Source organism: Lynx canadensis, chromosome A2 (assembly GCF_007474595.2).
Source record: "Lynx canadensis isolate LIC74 chromosome A2, mLynCan4.pri.v2, whole genome shotgun sequence".
Taxonomy (NCBI): domain Eukaryota; kingdom Metazoa; phylum Chordata; class Mammalia; order Carnivora; family Felidae; genus Lynx; species Lynx canadensis.
In genome coordinates, this window is record NC_044304.2 from 162,283,826 (window position 1) to 162,305,774 (window position 21,949).

Here is a 21,949-nt window from a genome sequence, read left to right on the forward strand (position 1 = left end):
TGTGGTATTATGGCAGTCCACGCTGACTAAGACAGCATCTATGATGTGTAGATGAGCCTCAGGATGGTAATCTATGAGACTAACATTGAGGGTTGAATTATTACTACTAACTAATACCTATTGATCACTATGGTTTGAGTACCCCTTCATGTGTACAAATTTATCTGGTTTCACAATGACTGTCTGAAGAAAGTATTCCATTTTAAAAATTAGGGGAGTGAGTTGCAGAGAGGTTAACTCACCCAAATGTGGCAGGCTGAATGGTGGCCCCCAAAAGATGGCCACACTCGAATCCCCAGAACCTGTGAATGTTACTTTATTCCATAAGCATTTTTGCAGGTGTGATTAAGTTAATGACTTTGAGATGGGGAGATTGTTCCGGATTATCTGGGTGGGCCCCAGAGGTAATCAGAAATGTCCTTCTAAGGAGAGGCATGTAGGCAATGTGATGAAGGCAGCAGAGATTGGTGTGATGTGGCCCCAAGCCCAGGACATCTGGCAGCTTCTAGAAGATGTAAGAGGCAAGGGATGGATTCTCTCCTGGAGCCTTCAGAAAGAACCAGCTCTGCAAGACCTTGATTTTATCTCCATAAAACTAATTCCATGCTCTTGTCCTCCATAACTGCAGAAGATGAAGTTTATATTGTTTTCAGCCACTAATGTTTTAGGAATTTGTTATGTAGGCAATAGGAAATGGATCCACCAAAGTTACAAAGACGATCTGTAGAAGAAACAGGACAATGGGGGAACGATTCTTTTAAACTACTGTTATTATTTCTGCACTATTTTAATAAGTTGAGCTTTGAGATTATCTAGATCTGAGCATCAGAAAACACCCTGAGCCCCACAAGAAGACTCCTATAGAATTCAAAGAATGTCTCTTAATGACCCCACACCTTTTGAAAATTCATTATATCCACATTTCTGTGTGTGTGTGAAATGGAAAGAATCAAAGGAAACCATAAAAAAGGAAGCTGTGGCTTTGTCCACATTTATCTCTCTGCTTCTGACTATGTGGAAGGAGCAAGATCCTGGGTGGAAAGTTGTGTTTCCAGGGTTGCAGGAGGAGACAAGCGGTGGAGAGGCCTGTGGCTCACAGCATAGGTGCAAGTGGAAGGAAGCCCTCAATGATCAGGAGCGTGGCTAAGTGAACAATTCAGATATGGGGCTACGCTGCTTCTATCCAGAATCTTGTAGAAGGAGATCACTCCTAACTTAGGGCTCAGGATGGGACTGATGGGGGCCACATGCACCTTTTTGACCAATGATCACAAGGCTGTTACCATTTGAGACCCGCATCTGATTTCTTGTGGCATCCATGGATTCTGTGTCAACTAGTCTCCTGTTCCCTCTAGGGAACTTAACAGCGTACCTGAGCATAATACCTGGAGAAGCAATTAGCTGACCATGACAACATCCAAGGACAACTTTCACTCAAGGAATATGTAGCTTGAAATGAAACTAGGAAATGGTAGAGATATTTTGGGGAGGAAATATGATTCTAGCTCTCCTCTAGACTTTCATGTATGCAGACTCATCAAGACCAAGTTCATGGGTATGTGACCCGTGCCGTTGCACAGGGCCCTGTACTTAGAAGGGTTTACTGTTCTATTGATGTCATCTTGAAATTCTTAATTTTTTTTGTTTGTTTTTGACAAAGGGCCTGGCATATTCTTTTTGTGCCAGACTTTGCAAATTACATAGCTGGTCCCGGTCTGTGTCTTTATTGCAAGTTGGAAAACAGTTACCTGGGGCCCTCCAAGTCATTAGCACCAATAACTGGTCTAATGATATGGACCAATAATATAGTATTAATACAATAATTTCCAAATCTTGTTGCTTCCCTCCATGGGTTGCCTCCCCATTGTCCACTACTTCCTGCCACATTTAGTTCTCTTAGTACTCACCTTCAAGTGTGAGCATCAAGTAATCCCATGTCTCAATGTAGTGAACAAAAATATATAATCAAAAACCTTATAATTTTATGATGATGCAAGAGACAGTTGGAACAGCTGGTCAACCATCAGAGGTTTGACCATCTGCCTATCATCTCAAAGTTTCCAGAGCAGGTTGGAATGGATGCACTGGCTAAATCTGGGAAAATCTACCTGTGCCTGGGTCTGGGGTAGAGGAAAGTAGGAAGGTTGTCAGGGAAAGTTTGATCTTCTCCCTGGGTGCATCTTTTCTTGTCAGGTCATGCATATTTTGGGGCTTGAAAGAACCATATGAAGAAAACTAGAGAAGGTGTATGGTCATTGGAAGACTTTTTCCAGGCCACATCTTCCTTTTTTTCTCATGGCTCCCAATGGTTTAGACTCTTGGCTTTGTAACTGAAGGTTGGTAAATTCTTACTGAGTAACTTGAGACCTTCATGAAAGACTATCATGAAAACCCATATGGTACAATCACTGGGACGCATCCAAGGCTCTAAATTTGGACACATCTAGCCACGTATTTGAGTTTCTTCTTCCTAGAATCACCCCAGAGTCACCCACTCCATGAGGGAAGATGATCCAACACCATGCCTGGCTCTCTGTGCATGATTTGTGTCATGTAATAAGGGCCTTTGGGATCCACCAGTATAACCCCAAACAACAAATATAGGTTTGGAAAATTTGGTGTGAGAGCAGGCACATGGAGAAAAAGCTTACACCTTGGTAAAAGTAAAGCACTCCTCCAATTATAGGGCAATATTTCTGTCTCTTTAAAGCCAAATAGTTCCTTCACTAGCTCCAACCAATCTGAGCTTCCTGCCTCAGAGGTTTAAAGGGGGAAACACATTTTCCTCACAGTGAAAGCAAAAGGAGCAGCTCAAACAGGTTCTTTGGAGAACAATGGGGAACTCAGCTCCTTCAAAAGAAGGTGAGCCTGGCCTTAGAGTAATGGAGCCGTGAGGGGCAGCCGGACATAGGGGTGTGCATGGGTGTGGGTTCTGGTCTGAGAGGGGACCTAGTGTCGTGCCAGCAGCCCAGCAAAAAGGATGCTGCCACAGGGGTCCCAGGGGAGGAGGAGTGGGAGTAAGGAGATTGATTGCCACATGTCCACACGTCTCCTATTTAGCCGGACAAACTTGCTGAACAGCATATCTTCCATCAGTTGTCATGACAGAGTGAGTGCTGCCTGACACCCCATCCATTTCCCTTAGTGGGAAACTAGTGTCCTCAAGGCAGGTCTTTAGAGCTGGAAGGCAATTTAGAGAGCAGTCTGTCCCAATCCCTCTTTTTTCCTGAAAGAAAATCTGAATCCCAGACGGTGTGCGTGTGGTTTTATCAAATTCCCCGGGATACCCGGGTCACAAATGGCACAGGAAGCCTAGAATTCAGCTGGCTGTGTCCTTTCCAACATGTAAGAGAGAAATGGTGAGGTCGACAGTGTAACAGAGGAGGTAAGGAAGGGGTGCCATGGGGAGAGAATGAGCTATTCTATAGAAAACAAATGTGTGTGAATCCCTTTGTTTGCCTTCCCTAATTCCAGGGTTGCTACCAGTTCATGTTTTTGGACAGAGAGTGAACTACCTCCCCTGGCCTCCCATGATCTATTTCTGATCCAATGTAAACAGAAATGTAGAATCAAGGACCTGAGAAGGAACCAAGAAGAGACCAGAGCGTGCAAGGGTTATGCATGAGCTGCCCAAAGCCCATTAGCGCAGTGATCTTGGGCAACTTTCTCAGCATTTCTGAGCCACATCAATCTCCTCATTTCAAAAATTAGAGTGGGGGCGCCTATCTGGCTCAGTGGGAAGAGCATGGGACTCTTGATCTCAGGCTTGTGAGTTTGAGCCTCATGCTGGGTGTAGAGATTAAATACATACATACATACATACACTTTAAACATTCGAATACTGAAAAGTATTACATTACTAGAATACTAAAAATTTTATCACTTCATCAGTAATTATTTACATATGTATGTCTGGAAGATAAAGGTCATTAAAATATACCATAATCAGAGTTCAAAAAGCAATTAGAATTTTTAAAAAATTACCAGGTGTATTCCAATTCCCAGATCGTCTCCTAGAATTTAAAATTGAAATCAGCTCCAAATACGGTTCATAAATTTCGATTCTTTCATATGTCTTAAGTTAAATTTTGTAAATAAGTTTTCACCTTCCTGTTTCTTTTTGTAAAATGATTTTGGTTAAGAAATGGTTGGTCCTTTTTCCAAGAGAATTGGACAGTGTACATTTTGCTCATTAAATCCTCAAGACGTCATATGACATGTTCTTCTAGTTTCCGTATTTTGTATAAATTTAAATTTAAGGAGAGGTTTGATCAGATTAAGGCTTGCCTGGTTAGTTGGGTGGCAATATTCCATAGGTGTAGTTGTAAACGTCCATCAGAAGGCACCTTATATATTCTTCTGTCTCTTTCTGTAATGTAGCAAACTGTAATGATAGTCTAGAGTAACTTTCTTTCATTAACAGTCACAAATAATAATATTATAATTCTATCATTCTTTCTTCATTTACTGGATGGCATAATCCTTTAAAAAGAAAGTTCCCCTGAGTCATACTTTCATTTCCATAAGGTGTAGTTAATAAGACAAAAGGAATACTTGAATCTTTTTTGTCCATGTTCAGACTGATGACATCATTTCCTAGCATACCCTAAAGAGAACATTTCACTTCTTTTGCAATGTTGGTATCGTTATGAATTCATGAACTTCAACATATTTGATGAATTTCAATCCATTGAAATTATTAGTCTCATTGGTACTCAAATTACCCCATCTCTGTCCAGTCAGCCTCTTCAAGTTGGCCCTATAGTCCTTTCGGTAAGATCCAAACATTTTTTTTTGAAAGTGATCTCTGCACCCAATGTGGAGGTAGAACTCATGAACGTGGGATCAAGAGATGCATGCTGTATTGACAGAGCTAGCCAGGCATCCCACGGTCTGAGTAGTTTTTGATAGAATCCTCACTTTCTAGTATGACTAGATAGTGTAGGATCCACTTGCACGTTTCTTGGTCCAGATCTGGAATCGGTACGTTCTCCTAAGATTCTTAATGTTTTTGGTGGGAAATGAATGGCATTTGAAGGGCACAGTATGGGCACTAAGGGTGTTCATTGCCACTGGGCTTGTCCTTGGGCTTCAAAACTACACATGTGCACAAAAAGCTAAGAATAGGACAGGATTCCTGAAAACAATTTAAGATTTTCTTGACGTTTTTCCCCCCTATTTGGCCTTACACTCTATCCCATTAGGACAATAGCCAATGAAGCAACTGCATTTTCAAGTTTCTTGGACCAATTCTTTGTGTGGTTTGTCTATTACACGAAATACTATGTATTGCATTTGCTTTTGATTTTTACTAGTTATCTGAAAATATAGTTTTTGTTGTATAATTATGTAAGCTATTTACAGATGTTCCTCACTATCCACAAGCAGAACGTTCCTATGAAATCTTTTATGAAACAAAATGACATAAAGGATAGAAGCAATTACCATCAATGTACATGGAAAAAGGGTGCGCATTCCCAGATCTCCCCTAAATAACCTCCCTTATGTGTTTCTGATACTTTTAGACACAACTTGTTAACAGATGCACACATTTAATTGAGAGAAAGCCCACGTGCTCATCTGGCTCACAGCTGTGGTGACTGGATGGTGAACCCCTGTGTGAGGTTCCCGGGGAAGGTGATTGGCAGCTGGCGTGGACAGTGGCCCACTCGGCCTCTCCATTAGCTCAACTGGCTGTAAAACAAATGCGGAGCGTTGTATTCGTGTTCAGCTTTTTTTTGTACAAATGAAAAATCCTCTTTGAATTTATGTCAGCCAGCAACAGCAGGTACACATGTAGGTCTTTCATAAAGGAAAAGAGGTGTAATTCGAACTCTCAAAAAGAAGGAAGTACATGCTTTCAAGACAAATCTATGAAATCGAAGTATATGCAAAGTAGTTTCCAGCTTCTACCCTGTCCCCCACCTTATTCCTCCCATCCCTCTGTCAGCAATTTCTTTGGTGGCAGTTCAGATGATCTGCCTTTGCTTTATCATGTGCCTGAAATATATGTTGTATTTTGTACCTACAGTTCATGTTCCTCCCCATTAGAGAAATACAGTAAACTAAATATTATTTTCTTCACTTTGCCTTTTTTTTTTTTTGCTTAATGAAATATCCTGGAGATCTCTCCATTCCGGCATAGAGAGGTATTTCTTATTCCTTTCTACAGTTGGATAATACATCGCTGTGTATGTACCTTAGTTTATTCAACCAGACTCCTACTGGTGGGTATTTGGTGGATTTTTTGTCTTTAATTATTACAAATAGTGACACAGAGAATAAACATATGCCTAAACTTTTCCTGTGTTTTTGTCAGTGTAGCTCTGGGACATAAGGAAAGGGAACTTCTTCCTCTACCCTTCAAGGTCTTCCAGCTGCACTAAGAATTACATTCACTTGAGGCAGATTAACAAGAGAAAAAAAAGCAGTGTGCACAGATGCTCAGTAATGAAACTAAGATGAAGGGAAATGACCAAGGCAGGAAGTTTTTATACTTTTTAGGCAAAGAGACGATGGATCTGTGAGGGATTGACAAAACAAGGAAAACTTAACTTTGGGAGCATCTGTTAGGGAGGAATTCTAAAGAGACTTTGGGCTGGGGTAGTAAATTAGTAGAAAGTAGTGAGCTGTTTATACAGTCTTCTTGGCTCTAAATCTCCCATCCCTGGACATATGGGTGTCTCTTTACCTCCTGGGACAGGAAGGACACCTTTTACACGGGAGAATTTGTTTCCTGCTTGCAGGAGGACAGAAGAGGGTCTTAGTAATCTTCCCACATAGGTTGTATCTTAAGTTACTTTCACTTAAAATAGTCAGTATGCTGGGGCGCCTGGGTGTCTCAGTCGGTTGAGAGTCTGTCTTCGCTCAGGTCATGATCTCACAGTTCCTGGGTTCGAGCCCTTCAGGCTCTGTGCTAACAGCTTGTTGGGAGCCTGGAGCCTGCTTCAGATTCTGTGTCTCCTTCTCTCTCTGCCCCTCCCCCGCTCACGCTTTCTTTCACTCTGTTTCTCCAAAATAAATAAATGTAAAAAAATTAAAAAAGAAATAGTATGCCAAAATTGCACGTTTAAGAGTGAGCTGCCCTGACCACTACAGGCATAAGTCCTAAAATTGGGACTCAGAATCCAATAAATGTATATGTAATTTGTACTATATTGCCAATTTCTCCTCTGTAGGTTTTAGACTGTTTTTCAATTTCATTAGCCATGGAGAAGAGAACCTGTTTCCTCTAAACCTTTACTGACTGATTATAGCAGCAAATTTTTCAATTTTTGCCAAATCTGTAAGTGGAGAAATAGTATCTCAGGGTAATTTTAATTTACTATATTTAGTTATTTTCTTTTCCTATGTCGGATTTATTTTTCTCTACTTTAAGTGAGTGTTCATGTATTTTTACATAGTTCAGGAGCATTGGAATTTCTTTTTTTTCTTTGAACTGTTTATTCCTATGTCTTGCTCCATTTTCTATCGAGCTGTTGGAAATTTGTCTCTCTACTTTTAGGTATTCTTTGTATAAGAGGAGAATTAACCCTCTTTGATATAGTCTGACATTCATATTTTAATTGTGATGCTCTTTGTCTCCCATTGTCTTTTAGGTCTTTATGCAGTCAGATGTATGAATCCTTTTCCTTACAATCTTTCAAATCTTAGAAATAGTTGCCCCACCCGTAGGTTACAAAGGATTGGTCTGAGTTTCTTCTAGTATTTATGTGGATTGATTTTTAGTGTTATGTTTCTAATGTATTTAGCATGTGAATGGCATGAAGACATGGGTGCAGTTTTGTCTTTTTCTGTGTGGTTTTGTAGTTATCCCAATGCTGGTTATTAGTCTATCTTTCTCCCCATTGTTGTGAGAGGCTGCCTTATGGAAGATAAATGTAACGTAATACAATTGCACTGGATACTCATGAATATAGTAGACCAATTTGGTCTATCTCTGAATTGTCTGTTTTTGTTTTCCGTTCTGTCTCTGTTCACACACTCTTCATACTGCCTTAATTATAGGGGCTAAAATATTTTACTATCTGGTAGAGATGGCCCTCCCTCATCGTTCTTCTCTTTGTTGACTCTACAGGCTAATTTTCTTTCTTCTTTCATCCAAATGAAGTTTATAGTCAACTATTTTAGCTGCAGAGAAAAAATGGTGACAAATTTGTTAAAATTTATATTTCTTTTTTTTTTTTTTTTAATTTTTTTTTTCAACGTTTATTTATTTTTGGGACAGAGAGAGACAGAGCATGAACGGGGGAGGGGCAGAGAGAGAGGGAGACACAGAATCGGAAACCAGGCTCCAGGCTCTGAGCCATCAGCCCAGAGCCCGACGCGGGGCTCGAACTCACGGACCGCGAGATCGTGACCTGGCTGAAGTCGGACGCTTAACCGACTGCGCCACCCAGGCGCCCCAAAATTTATATTTCTATAAAATCATGTTAAAGAAGTATCTATTAAAACAGCATTGAATTTGGGGAAATGTCTGTTCTGCATCAAAGTATTTTTCTTCTTAACTCTACTAAAGAGGATGTATTGTAACAATCCATTTTCTCATATTGAACCACCGTAGTATTTCTGAAATAAATCACATTTAATTATGGGGTATTACTTTTTAGTGTCTGACAATTTATTTGGGATTTTGGCATTAGTATTCGCAAATGAGACATGTCTGTAGCTTTATTTATTGGTGAAATCTTTGTTAGCCTTTGGGATCAATATCATACTTGTGGTATAGAATGAACAGGAAAGATTTCCTTCCGTTTTAAGTCATCAGGAATAGTTTAAGAAAGGTTTAAGTGAGATCCCCATGAAACCATCTGGACCTGGTACTCTTTTGTAGGGGAACTCTTTAACTACTTTATTGTTTCTTCCATGGTGATTGAATTGTTTCATCTTTTCGTCTTTATGGGACCAACATGGATAGTACACTATTGCAGGTTTTCATGGAGAAACACAAAGGAGATAAGAGGAATGTGATGGTTTTCACTTACCTTCGTTGACTCTTTTTCTTCTCCTTCCCTTTTTTACGACATGGCAGACCCTCAGGACAACACTCTGAGGATTGTTTTGGTGGGGAAAACTGGAAGTGGGAAGAGCGCAACGGCAAACGCCATCCTGGGGAGTGGAGTCTTTGACTCTAGAGTTGCTCCCCATGCTGTCACCACCAAGTGTCAAAAAGCATCCAAGGAATGGAAGGGGAGGAAACTTCTTGTTGTTGACACCCCAGGGCTCTTTGACACCAAGGAGACCCTGGATACCACGTGCAGGGAAATCAGCCAGTGTGTCCTGTACTCCTGCCCTGGGCCCCACGCCATCGTCTTGGTCCTCCAGCTGGGCCGCTACACAGATGAAGAGCAGAAGACCGTGGCATTGATCAAGTATGTGTTTGGGAAGCCAGCCTTGAAGCACATGATCATGTTGTTCACTCGCAAAGATAACTTGGAGGGGCAGAGCCTGAGTGACTTCTTGGCAGATGCAGATGTGAAGCTAAAAAACATCATCAGAGAGTGTGGGAACCGCTGCTGTGCCTTCAACAACAGAGCCTCAGAGGCCGAGAAGGAAGCTCAGGTGCAGGAGCTGGTGGAGCTGATAGAGGAGATGGTGCAGAGCAACGGAGGGGATTACTTTACTGATGCCATTTACAAGGACACAGAGAAGAGGCTGAAGCAACGGGAAGAAGACCTGAAGAAGATCTATACCGATCAATTAAATAATGAAATTGAACTAGTAGAAAAGGAATATGTTCATAAATCACAGGAAGAACGGGAGGAAAAAATAAAATGGCTAAAGAGGATTTATGATGAACAATTAAAAAATATCAGGGAAGAAGCTGAGAAGGGCATATTTGAACATGTTTTAGATGGGATTAGGAGGGTGCTTTCAAAAATATGGCATATGTTTTGGAAGTAAAGTCCATTTCATTTTTTCTTTTGAATTTACGATGATTTGCAATAGTGGTAGATTGTAGTTTCCATAGACAGCTGTGACAGTAGCTTCTACTTATTCTTCCTATAACCTGACCCTGTTACTCCTGCCACTGACTTGCGGGGCCTGTGTCCTCTACCTTGGAACTGGGCAGATCTGGGACCGTTTCAATTAATAGCAGATGGTTGAAGCAACACCTTGTGACTCTAAGGTTACATATGGGCAATGTTTCCTTGCCCTGTTGGAGTTCGTGCCCTTGGAACTTGACTGCCATGTTGTGAGAAAGCCCAGGCTGCCTCTTGAGAGGCCCCCATGCAGAGGGCCTGAAGTCACTGGCCCACTTCCCAGCTCACCTTTCATTTGTGACTCAGACCAACTTGCCCGCCATGCAAATGAGGCAACACAGAAGCGGGCCCTCCAGCTGCCCCGCCATCTCAGGCCAAGTTGCAGAAAGCAAAGATGAGCCATTCCCACTGAGTCCTGACCAAATTGCAGCTTTATGAGAACAAATAAATGATGGTTTTTGTTTTTAACCACTGAGCTTCAGAATGGTTTGTTATGCAGTGAGAACTAACCAGAATGAAGCCTCTTCCCAGCTCTCAGTCCCCACCGCCTCTCCTTCGCACCTGTGTCTCTCACACAAAGTTGGCATAATCAGGCAGTGGCATATAGAGTTCAAAGACTCAGGAAAATTCAAATCAGAAATCCTGCACATGTTCAGTGTCTGAACCATTGGTCACATGCGTTGTTGCACTGCATGGTCACAAGTACTTTTTAGGGAGGTATCGGGTTTCTCTGGAAAGATTGTTCTGTAGTTCATGAAGATCTGAAAGTCACAGGATTCTCTTATTGTGTTTCTCTTTTCTTTTTTAGGGACCATCCTATTTAAAATGTCTCCACTTGTATCTGAAAAATCCCATCTGGGCCACATAGTTTTCATTTGCCTCTGCAGAATCACACTTCACCCTAGCTCTTTGCCCCCTGAGGCTGATCTAGTTGCACTACATCGGTGGGATCTCTTGCTCTCTGATTTCTGCCTGGCTGGCCAATGGGAAGTCCAAGTCAGAGGCCTTGTGGAAGTAGAAAAGCAAGGCTGGGGTATCCATTCTCCCACCTCTATCTCTGCAGGGCCATCTCTGACTACCTCAGTCCTACACCAAAGGTCACAGCTCCTCCCTTAGTGGCCTTTCTACCCAACTCTTCTTCTGCATTCCAGTCTTTGTTCACCCCTGCAGGTGAGATTTAATTTTCTTATCGATACTATCAACGTCCCTGTGTTTTCTAAATTCCCTGTGTTCACAGTGTGTAAGAGGCCCCTTCTCTAAACTTTCTCCAAGTACCTAATGAGAGCAGACTATCTTTTTCTTGTTAGAACCTGATTGATAAATCTTATGGTACCCAGTTCTCTTTCAGAGCATCTTTATTGTTATTGATGGTTTTACATTCCCTCTAATGCTTGTTTTCTGACACCAGAAAAATCTCTCCTTACCCTTCCATGCTGTGACATTTGCAGTAAGTAGATGAAAGGTTCTGTCTTGCTAAAATAATAGAGAAACTTCAAAGTTAGATGGGTGACTGTCAGTCACTCACAAGGATTGCAGACATCCCAAATCCAAATTATTAGAATTTTTATTCGTCCTTTGTTTTGTCTGTGAACATGACTGAGAGTGTTTACCATATCAGTGAGTTTTCGGGAGATGGATTAGAGATTAAGTCTGGAAAACTTAAGATTCTAAATACCTGCTCATTCTAAGATTCATCACCAGTATTCAGAACACAGTAAAAGCAACATGGAAGAAAAATCCCCTCATGAGAAAACATGTGTCAAAGACAAAGTGAGACCAAAGTACTCTTTGCCATCATGCAGTTCTTATGTTCAAAAGTACTTCCTTGTAAGTGACCCATTTGTGTGATAGTATGTCTACAGAGCAAAGTATTCATGCTCTCTCCTGACATGTTTCATTTCAGAACCGTTTAAAAGATATTTTCTCTCAGAGATATGCAGAAGCATTCTTAATACAATTAACCTGTGTGAGGGCTGTTTGAATGTGCAGCTTACATGAGCTAATTTCTTTTTCCCAACCTTAGGTTCTATTTTGGAAGGTAACACATACCCAGAGAAAAAACCAGTAAATCAAATAAATCATTATCTCTTCACTTGACAATTGAAATATTGCTCACTCACTTCTCTTAACATATTTTATGTCCCAGTTTTCCCTGAAGATGGTTCTATTTCAGTGCTGAAGACTGTGGTATTTCCAGCGTTTAATGCGTCCATGATCCCTGTTGTTGAAATATGTAATAGTCATGACCCACGATGGGGAATTTAAACAAGTATTTATAGAAGAAGACCTGAGGAAGGATTTAGGTGTGAAGTCTACTGTGAAGGATGTGTAGGATGTGTCCATGTGGGTGATGGGTAGGATGATCATGCTTCTGTTCAGAAACAGGAAAGTTCAGGGTGACAGGTAAGATTTTCAGGGGAAGGGTAGAGTCAGGAGTCACAGCGTTCAGTTAGGTTTGTGACAAGTTGAATATCAGATGTCAAAGGTAGGGTCCAATATAAACAACCTGCATTAACTTGAAATCTGGGTCTGAAGGTTGTGTGAAAGCCTTGGGGTAAATGTGTCAGGGTGTTAACATAAGTATCTCCAATTTCAGCTGAATCTTTCTAATTGCCAATACCCCACAGTCAAAAGCTCTATGCCAGAAGATCCACATTGGATGCCCAAAGGAAGAAGTGAGAACTAGTTTTGTGAGATTTAGTCCTTCAATTAATTTCATAGATATTTGAAGGGGTCAAGAGGAAAGGACTTTTTTTTTTTAGGTTTTATTTAAGTAATCTCTACACCCAACATGGGGCTCCACCTCATGACCCTGAGATCAAGTGTCTCATGCTCTTCCAAATGAGCCAGCCAGGCACCCCAGGAGGAATGCTTTTTTTTTCAATGTATGAAGTTTATTGTCAAATTGGTTTCCATACAACACACAGTGCTCATTAAATTTTGGATCCTTTTCATAGCGTTCTCTACTTTGTGATCATAAACAGTTTCCAACAAGTATTGTTGATCCTAGAAGATTGTTTTTACTATGCATGGCCTGATTATTTATACAGATGCAGCAAGAATCTTAATTAACCAGAAAAGCCTCCTTGAGTTTGCTCAGGAAATCTGGAGCCTCATCATATTAAGCAACTATCAATTCCAAAGGATAAACTTCTTTTGGAAATTTTCAAAATGAATTTTGAATGAGACTTTTCAAAGCCCCTGCCATTCTTCTATCCTACGAGTAGGAAACCAACGTCCAAACACTTTCTCCAATAAACTTTGCATGCTGTACCCATAAATCTCAGTGAATTTCCCTCCTCCTGAGGTCTCCAAAATTTGCCTGGATTTCTGGACTACCAGGGAGTGGACTTCCTTAGTACCTGAGAGACTGGGATCCTGGAAGCCAGACATCATATTAGTTTTCTTATGGAGGTTTTGGAGACATTAGCTCCACATGTAACACCAACAATTTCTCCTTAGCAGTGGTCTGATGGTCTTTGATGAAACAACAATCACTCTCATATATCACCCTGTACATATGGCTTTGCTGCAGAATCGATTTTTCCAATGGTATCTTTGGAAACAAGAGGACAGATTTTTATTAAACCTATGAAAATGGTTCTATCATCATGAAAGTGAATGAAACTCAGTAGAAGCATTTGTTTCTGAATTTTGAGGGTAGGTGAAGATGAGGTAATGTTTAAAGATGGTTGTTGTGGGTTTACAAATACACAGTCTACTAATTCGTTTAAGGAGAAAGAAATAAGGTTTCCACAAATAGCCATACAAGTAGAACATCAAACAGAATGCCATCAATATTCCAAACGAATAACCACAATGGCACATCTTGAATCCGTTCACTCAGTCCTATGTCATTACTTCTCATTCTGCTGGATCTTGAGTAAGTCGTCTGATTTCATGAGGTACATATGCTTCCAGACTGAGAGTCCCAATAGTCCTGGCTTCTCTCACTGGCAGAGTCTGAGCCTTGAGTCAGTGCTGCCATTTTGGAAACCTGCTCTGAAGAGTCTCTTTGAGGCAACAGTAGTTCAGAGCACGTCCTACAGTTTTTCCCCTGAAGCTCCAAGACTGTGACCCTCTGGTGAAGACACAAATTCTGAGTGGTCACTTTTGGCAGATCTTTGGAGAAGCCTTAGGAGGAATCAGAGACCTGTTTGAGAACAGGACTGAATGGTTGTGGTTCATAACTGAATATAACATCGTGGAAGACAGTAAAAGGCTCTTTGGGGGGCATGGTCCTTATTTCATGAGGGTTTGGTCAATGTTTCCTCTAAGGGATTCAGCCCCAAGTGCACTGTCACACCTAACACCTATATCTCTTTTGTGACACGGCTGCCATTATCCTGCAAGAGGCAGCTCTTCTTGCACATCCATGAAGCCAGAAGAAAATTTCATTGAAGACATGTGAGTGCAGGGGTATAGATAATCCAGATCCCTTATCCTGGTAGACAGGCTGTGGAGGCGCTGAGTCTTCCTTTTCATGCAGTGCCCTTTGGGGGTGGAGTGAGTGGGGACAAACCAGGAAACCTTGAGTGATATCCACTTAAAAGAGCCTGATATGAAGTAGAAGTGACTAGATTTATTTGGCACCAAGAGAGAAGGCTCCAGAATCCCTAACCCCCCAACATGATGGTATTTGGGGATAAGATAAGTGGGTTTCCATGAGTTCATGAATCTGGGGTCCTCTTGACGTGATTAGTGCACTTGTAAGAAGAGATAGCAGAGAGTAGCTTCCTCGCTCCATCATGTATGGACACGGTGAGACGGCGCCATCCACAAATCAGGAAGTGAGCCTTCCCCAGGGAAATAAGTTGGCTGGCACACTGGGCTTGGGCTTCCCAGTCTGCAGAACTGTGAGAAATGAATTCCTGTTGTTCCTGTTCCCAGGCTGTGGCATTATGGTTGTGCAAGCTGATTAAGACAGCATCTCTGATGTGTAGGTGAGCCTTAGAAGGGTAATCTATGAGACTAGCATAGAGGGTTCTATTACTACTTCTAACTAATACCTATTGATCACTATGGTTTGAGTACCACTTCATGTGTACAAATTTATCTGGTTTCACAATGACCGTCTGAAGTAAGTAATCCATTTTAAAGATTAGGGAATTGAGTTGCAGAGAGGTTAACTCACCCAAATATGGCAGGCTGAATGGTGGCCCCCGGAAGTTGGCCTCACTCTAATCTCCAGAGCCTGTGAATGTTACCTTATTCCATAAGCATCTTTGCAGATGTGATTAAGTTAATGACTTTGAGATGGGGAGATTGTTCCAGATTATCTGGGTGGGCCCCAGATGTATTCAGAAAGGTCCTTCTAAGGAGAGGCAAGAAGGTAATGTGATGAAGGCAGCAGAGATTGGTGTGATGTGGCCACAAGCCCAGGACAGCTGGCAGCTTCTAGAAGATGTAAGAGGCAAGGGATGGATTCTCTCCTGGAGCCTCCAGAAAGAACCAGCTCTGTAAGACCTTGATTTTATCTCCATAAGACTAATTCCATGCTCTTGTCCTCCATAACTGTAGAAGATGAAGTTTATATTGTTTTCAGCTACTAATGTTTTAGGAATTTTTTATGGAGGCAATAGGAAACGGATCCACCAAGGTTCCAAAGACGATCTGTAGAAGAAACAGGACAATGGGGGAACGATTCTTTTAAACTACTGTTATTATTTCTGCACTATTTTAATAAGTTGAGCTTTGAGATTATCTAGATCTGAGCATCAGAAAACACCCTGAGCCCCACAAGAAGACTCCTATAGAATTCAAGGAATGTCTCTTAATGACCCCACACCTTTTGAAAATTCATTATATCCATATTTCTGTGTGTGTGTGAAATGGAAAGAATCAAAGGAAACCATAAAAAAGGAAGCTGTGGCTTTGTCCACATTTATCTCTCTGCTTCTGACTATGTGGAAGGAGCAAGATCCTGGGTGGAAAGTTGTGTTTCCAGGGTTGCAGGAGGAGACAAGCGGTGGAGAGGCCTGTGGCTCACAGCATAGGTGCAAGTGGAAGGAAGCCCTCAATGATCAGGAGCATGGCTAAGTGAACAATTCAGATATGGGGCTACACTGCTTCTATCCAGAATCTTGTAGAAGGAGATCACTCCTAACTTAGGGCTCAGGATGGGACTGATGGGGGCCACATGCTCCTTTTTGACCAATGATCACAAGGCTGTTACCATTTGAGACCCGCATCTGATTTCTTGTGGCATCCATGGATTCTGTGTCAACTAGTCTCCTGTTCCCTCTAGGGAACTTAACAGCGTACCTGAGCATAATACCTGGAGAAGCAATTAGCTGACCATGACAACATCCAAGGACAACTTTCACTCAAGGAATATGTAGCTTAAAATGAAACTAGGAAATGGTAGAGATATTTTGGGGAGGAAATATGATTCTAGCTCTCCTCTAGACTTTTATGTATGCAGCCTCATCAAGACCAAGTTCATGGGTATGTGACCTGTGCCGTTGCACAGGGCCCTGTACTTAGAAGGATTTACTGTTCTATTGATGTCATCTTGAAATTCTTAATTTTGTTTTTTGTTTGTTTTTGACAAAGGGCCTGGCATATTCCTTTTGTGCCAGACTTTGCAAATTACATAGCTGGTCCTGGTCTGTGTCTTTATTGCAAGTTGGAAAACAGTTACCTGGGGCCCTCCAAGTCATTAGCACCAATAACTGGTCTAAGGATATGGACCAATAATATAGTATTAATACAACAATTTCCAAATCCAGCTGCTTCCTTCCATGGGTTGCCACCCCATTGTCCATTACTTCCTGCCACATTTAGTTCTCCTAGTACTCACCTTCAAGTGTGAGCATCAAGTAATCCCATGTCTCAATGTAGTGAACAAAAATATATAATCAAAAACCTTATAATTTTATGATGATGCAAGAGACAATTGGAACAGCTGGTCAACCATGAGAGGTTTGACCATCTGCCTATCATCTCAAAGTTTCCAGAGCAGGTTGGAATGGATGCACTGGCTAAATCTGGGAAAATCTACTGTGCCTGGGTCTGGGGTAGAGGAAAGTAGGAATGTTGAAGGGGAAAGTTTGATCTCCTCCCTGGGTGCATCTTTTGTTGTCAGGTCATGCATATTTTGGGGCTTGAAAGAACCATATGAAGAAAACTAGAGAAGGTGTATGGTCATTGGAAGACTTTTTCCAGACCACATCTTCCTTTTTTTCCTCTTGGCTCCCAATGGTTTAGACTCTTGGCTTTGTACCTGAAGGTTGGTGAATTTTTAATGAGTAACTTGAGACCTTCATGAAAGACCATCATGAAAACACATATGATACAATCACTGGGAAGTATCTCAGGCTCTAAAGTTGGACACATCTAACCACGTATTTGAGTTTCTTCTTCCTAGAATCACCCCAGAGTCTCCCACTATATGCAGGGAAGATGATCCAACACCATGCCTGGCTCTGTGTGCATGATTTGGGTCACTTAATAAGGGCCTTTGGGATCCACCAGTATAACCCCAAACAACAAATATAGGTTTGGAAAATTTGGTGTGAGAACAGGCACATGGAGAAAAAGCTTACACCTTGGTAAAACTAAAGCACTCCTCCAATGATAGGGCAATATTCCTGTCTCTTTAAAGCCAAATAGTTCCTTCACTAGCTCCACCCAATCTGAGCTTCCTGTCTCAGAGGTTTAAAGGGTTCAAACACTTTTTCCTCTCAGTTAAGCAAAAGCACCAGCTCAAACAACTTCTTTGGAGAACACTCCGGAACTCATCAGCTCATTCAAAAGAAGGTGAGCCTGGCCTAGGGCAATAGAGCCGGGAGGGGCAGCAGGACACAGGGCTCTGCATGGGTGTGGGTCCTGGTCTGAGAGGGGACCAAGTACCGTGCCAGCAGCCCAGCAAACAGGATGCTGCCACAGGGGTCCCGGGGGAGGAAGAGTGGGAGTAAGGAGATTGAGTGGCCCATGTCCACACGTCTCCTATTTATCAGGACAAACTTGCTGAACAGCATATCTTCCATCAGTTGCTCTTATGACAGAGTGAGTTCTGCCTGACACGCCATCTGTTTCCCTTGGTGGGAAACTAGTGTCCTCAAGGCAGGTCTTTAGAGCTGGAAGGCAATTTAGAGACCAGTCTGTCCCAATCCCTCTTTTTCCTGAAAGAAAATCTGAATCCCAGATTGTGTGCGTGTGGTTTTATTAAATTCCCTGGGATACCCAGGTCACAAATGGCACAGGAAGTCTAGAATTCAGCTGGCTGTGTCCTTTCCCACATGTAAGAGAGAAATGGTATGATCGACAGTGTGACAGAGGAGGTAAGGAAGGGATGCCATGGGGAGAGAACGAGCTATTCTATAGAAAACAAATGTGCGTGAAGCCCTTTGGTTGCCTTCCCTAATTCCAGGGTTGCTACCAGTTCATGTTTCTGGACAGAGAGTAAACTACCTCCCCTGGCCTCCCATGATATATTTATGATCCAATGTAAACAGAAATGTAGAATCAAGGGCCTGAGAAGGAACCAAGAAGAGACCAGAGCATGCAAGGGTTATGCATGAGTGTAGGGTCAGACATACTTTGCATTGGATCCCTTCTCTGCCCAAAGCCCATTAGCGCAGTGATCTTGGGCAACTTTCTCAGCATTTCTGAGCCACATCAATCTCCTCATTTGAAAAATTAGAGTGGGGGCGCCTATCTGGTTCAGTGGGAAGAGCATGGGACTCTTGATCTCAGGGTTGTGAGTTCGAGCCCCATGCTGGGTGTAGAGATTAAATTAATTAATTAATTAATTAATTAATTAATACACTTCAAACATTAGTATACTAAAAATTAATAGAATACTAAAAATTTTATCACTTTATCAGTAAATATTTACATATGTATATCTGGGAGATAAAGCTCATTAAAATATACCATGATCAGACTTCAAAAAGCAATTAGAATTTTTAAACAATTACCAGGTGTATTCCAATCCCCAGATTGTCTCATAGATTTTAAAATTGAAATCAGGGGCACCTGGGTGGCTCAGTCGGTTGAGTGTCTGACTTCGGCTCAGGTCATGATCTCACAGCTCGTGAGTTCGAGCCCCGCGTCGGTCTCTGTGCTGACAGCTCAGAGCCTGGAGCCTGCTTCTGCTTCTGTGTCTCCCCTCTCTCTGCCCTTAACCTACTCGCATTCTGTCTCTGTATCTCTGAAAAATAAATAAACATTAAAAAAAATTTTTTTAAAATAAAATTGAAATCAGCTCCAAATATGGTTCATAAATTGCAATTCTTTCATATCTCTTAAGTTTAATTTGATAAATAAGTTTTCACCTTCCTGTTTCTTTTTGTAAAATGTTTCTGTTTAAGAAACGGTTGGTCCTTTGTCCAAGAGAATTGGACAGTGTACATTTTGCTCTTTAAATCCTCAAGACGTAATATGACATGTTCTTCTAGTTTCCGTGTTTTGTATAAATTTAAATTTAAGGAGAGGCTTGATCAGACTAAGATTTGCCTGGTTAGTTGGGTGGCAATATTTCATAGGTGCAGTTGTAAACGTCCATCAGAAGACACCTTATATATTCGTCTGTCTCTTTCTGTAATGTAGCAGACAGTAATGATAGCCTAGAGTAACTTTGTTTCATTAACGGTCGCAAATTATAATATTATAATTCTATCATTCTTTCTTCCTTTATTGGATGGCATAATCCTATAAAAGAAACTTCCCCTGAATCATACTTTCATTTCCATAAGGTGTAGTTAATAAGACAAAAGGAATTCTTGATTCATTTTTGTCCGTGTTCAGACTAATGACATCATTTCCTAGCATACCCCAAAGAGAACACTTCACTTCTTTTGCGATGATGGTATTGATATGAATTCATGAACTTCAACATATTTGATGAATTTCAATCCATTGAAATTATTATTCTCATTGATACTCAAATTACCTCATCTCTGTCCAGTCAGCCTCTTCAAGTTGGCTCTGTAGTCCTTTTGGTAACATCCAAACTTTTTTTTTTGAAAGTAATCTCTGCACCCAATGTGGGGCTAGAACTCATGAACGTGGGATCAAGAGATGCATGCTGCATTGACAGAGCTAGCCAGGCATCCCACGTTCTGAGTAGTTTTTGATAGAATCCTTGATTTCTAGTATGACTAGATAGTGTAGGATCCACTTGCACATTTCTTGGCCCAGATCTGGAATCGGTACGTTCTCCTAAGATTCTTAATGTTTTTGGTGGGAAATGAATGGCATTTGAAGGGCACAGTATGGGCACTAAGGGTGTTCATTGCCACTGGGCTTGTCCTTGGGCTTCAAAACTACACATGTGCACAAAAGCTAAGAATAGGACAGGATTCCTGAAAGCAATTTAAGATTTTCTTGACGTTTTTCCCCCCTATTTGGCCTTACACTCTATCCCATTAGGACAATAGCCAATGAAGCAACTGCATTTTCAAGTTTCTTGGACCAATTCTTTGTGTGGTTTGTCTATTACACCAAATACTATGTATTGCATTTGCTTTTGATTTTTACTAGTTATCTGAAAATATAGTTTCTGTTTATAATTATGTAAGCTATTTACAGATGTTCCTCACTATCTGCAAGCAGAACGTTCCTATGAAATCTTTTATGAAACAAAATGAGAGAAAGGAGAGAAGCAATTACCATGAATGTACATGGAAAAAGGGTGCACATTCCCAGATCTCCCCCAAATAACCTCCCTTATGTGTTTCTGATACTTTTAGACACAACTTGTTAACAGATGCACAAATTCAATTGAGAGAAAGCCCACGTGCTCATCTGGCTCACAGCTCTGGTGGCTGGATGGTGAACCCCTGTGTGACGTTCCCAGGGAAGGTGATTGGCAGCTGGCATGGACAACGGCCCACTCGGCCTCTCCATTAGCTCAACTGGCTGTAAAACAAATGCGGAGCATTGTATTCGTGTTCAGCTTTTTTTTGTACAAATGAAAAATCCTCTTTGAATTTATGTCAGCCAGCAACAGCAGGTACACATGTAGGTCTTTCATAAAGGAAAAGAGCTGTGATTCAAACGCTCAAAAAGAAGGAGGTACATGCTTTCAAGACAAATCTATGACATCGAAGTATATTCAAAGTAGTTTCCAGCTTCTACCCTGTCCCCCACCATATTCCTCCCATCCCTCTGTCAGTAACTTCTTTGGTGATGGTTCAGATGATGTGCCATTGCTTTTTCATGTGCATGAATTATATGTTGTATTTTGTACCTGCAGTTCATGTTCCTCCCCACTAGAGAAATGACAGTAAACTAAATATTATTTTCTTCACTTTGCCTTTTTTTTTTTTTTTGCTTTATGAAATATCCTGGAGATCTCTGAATCCCGGCATAGAGAGGTATTTCTTATTCCTTTCTACAGTTGGATAATACATCGCTGTGTGTATGTACCTTGGTTCATTCAATCAGACCCCTACCAGTGGGCATTTGATAGATTTTTGGTCTTTAATTATTACAAGTAGTGACACAGAGAATAAACATATGCCCAATCTTTTCCTGTGTTTTTGTCAGTGTAGCTCTGGGATATAAGGAAGGGGAACTTCTTCCTCTGCCCTTCAAGGTCTTCCAGCTGCACTAAGAATTACATTCACTTGAGGCAGATTAACAAGAGAAAAAAAAAAGCAGTGTGCACAGATGCTCAGTAATGAAACTAAGACCAAGAGAGATGATCAAGGCAGGCAGTTTTTATACTTTTTAGGCAAAGAGATGATGGATCTGTGAGAGATTGACAAAACAAGGAAAATTTAACTTTGGGAGCATCTGTTAGGGAGGAATTCTTAAGAGACTTTGGGCTGGAGGAGTAAATTAGTAGAAAGTAGTGGGCTGTTTATACAGTCTTCTTGGCTCTAAATCTCCCATCCCTGATCATAAGGGTGTCTCTTTACCTCCTGGGACAGAATGGGCACCTTTCACATGGGAGATTTGTTTCCTGCTTGCAGGGGGACGGAAGAGGGTCTTAGTAATCTTCACATACAGGCTGT

At 41.3% G+C, this 21,949-nt stretch overlaps 1 protein-coding gene across 9 annotated transcripts in view; it reads left to right on the forward strand.

Annotated features, from left to right (window-relative positions):
- LOC115509358 (GTPase IMAP family member 7-like) overlaps positions 1-21,949 on the forward strand; it is a 146,728-nt gene that overhangs the window by 21,668 nt on the left and 103,111 nt on the right. The window contains exons 1-2 of one of the 9 annotated variants that reach the window (XM_030308762.1): positions 2,032-2,862; positions 3,504-3,506. The exons of 3 other annotated variants lie outside the window; for them this stretch is intronic. In XM_030308762.1, the coding sequence (XP_030164622.1) occupies positions 2,835-2,862; positions 3,504-3,506 (31 nt within the window). In that variant the 5' untranslated portion in view covers positions 2,032-2,834. Of the gene's footprint in view, positions 1-2,031; positions 2,863-3,503; positions 3,507-9,031; positions 10,452-17,655; positions 17,745-18,386; positions 18,390-21,949 lie in introns of those variants that run through there. 5 more of the 9 variants (XM_030308768.1, XM_030308759.1, XM_030308764.1 and 2 more) reach the window with 5 other exon arrangements.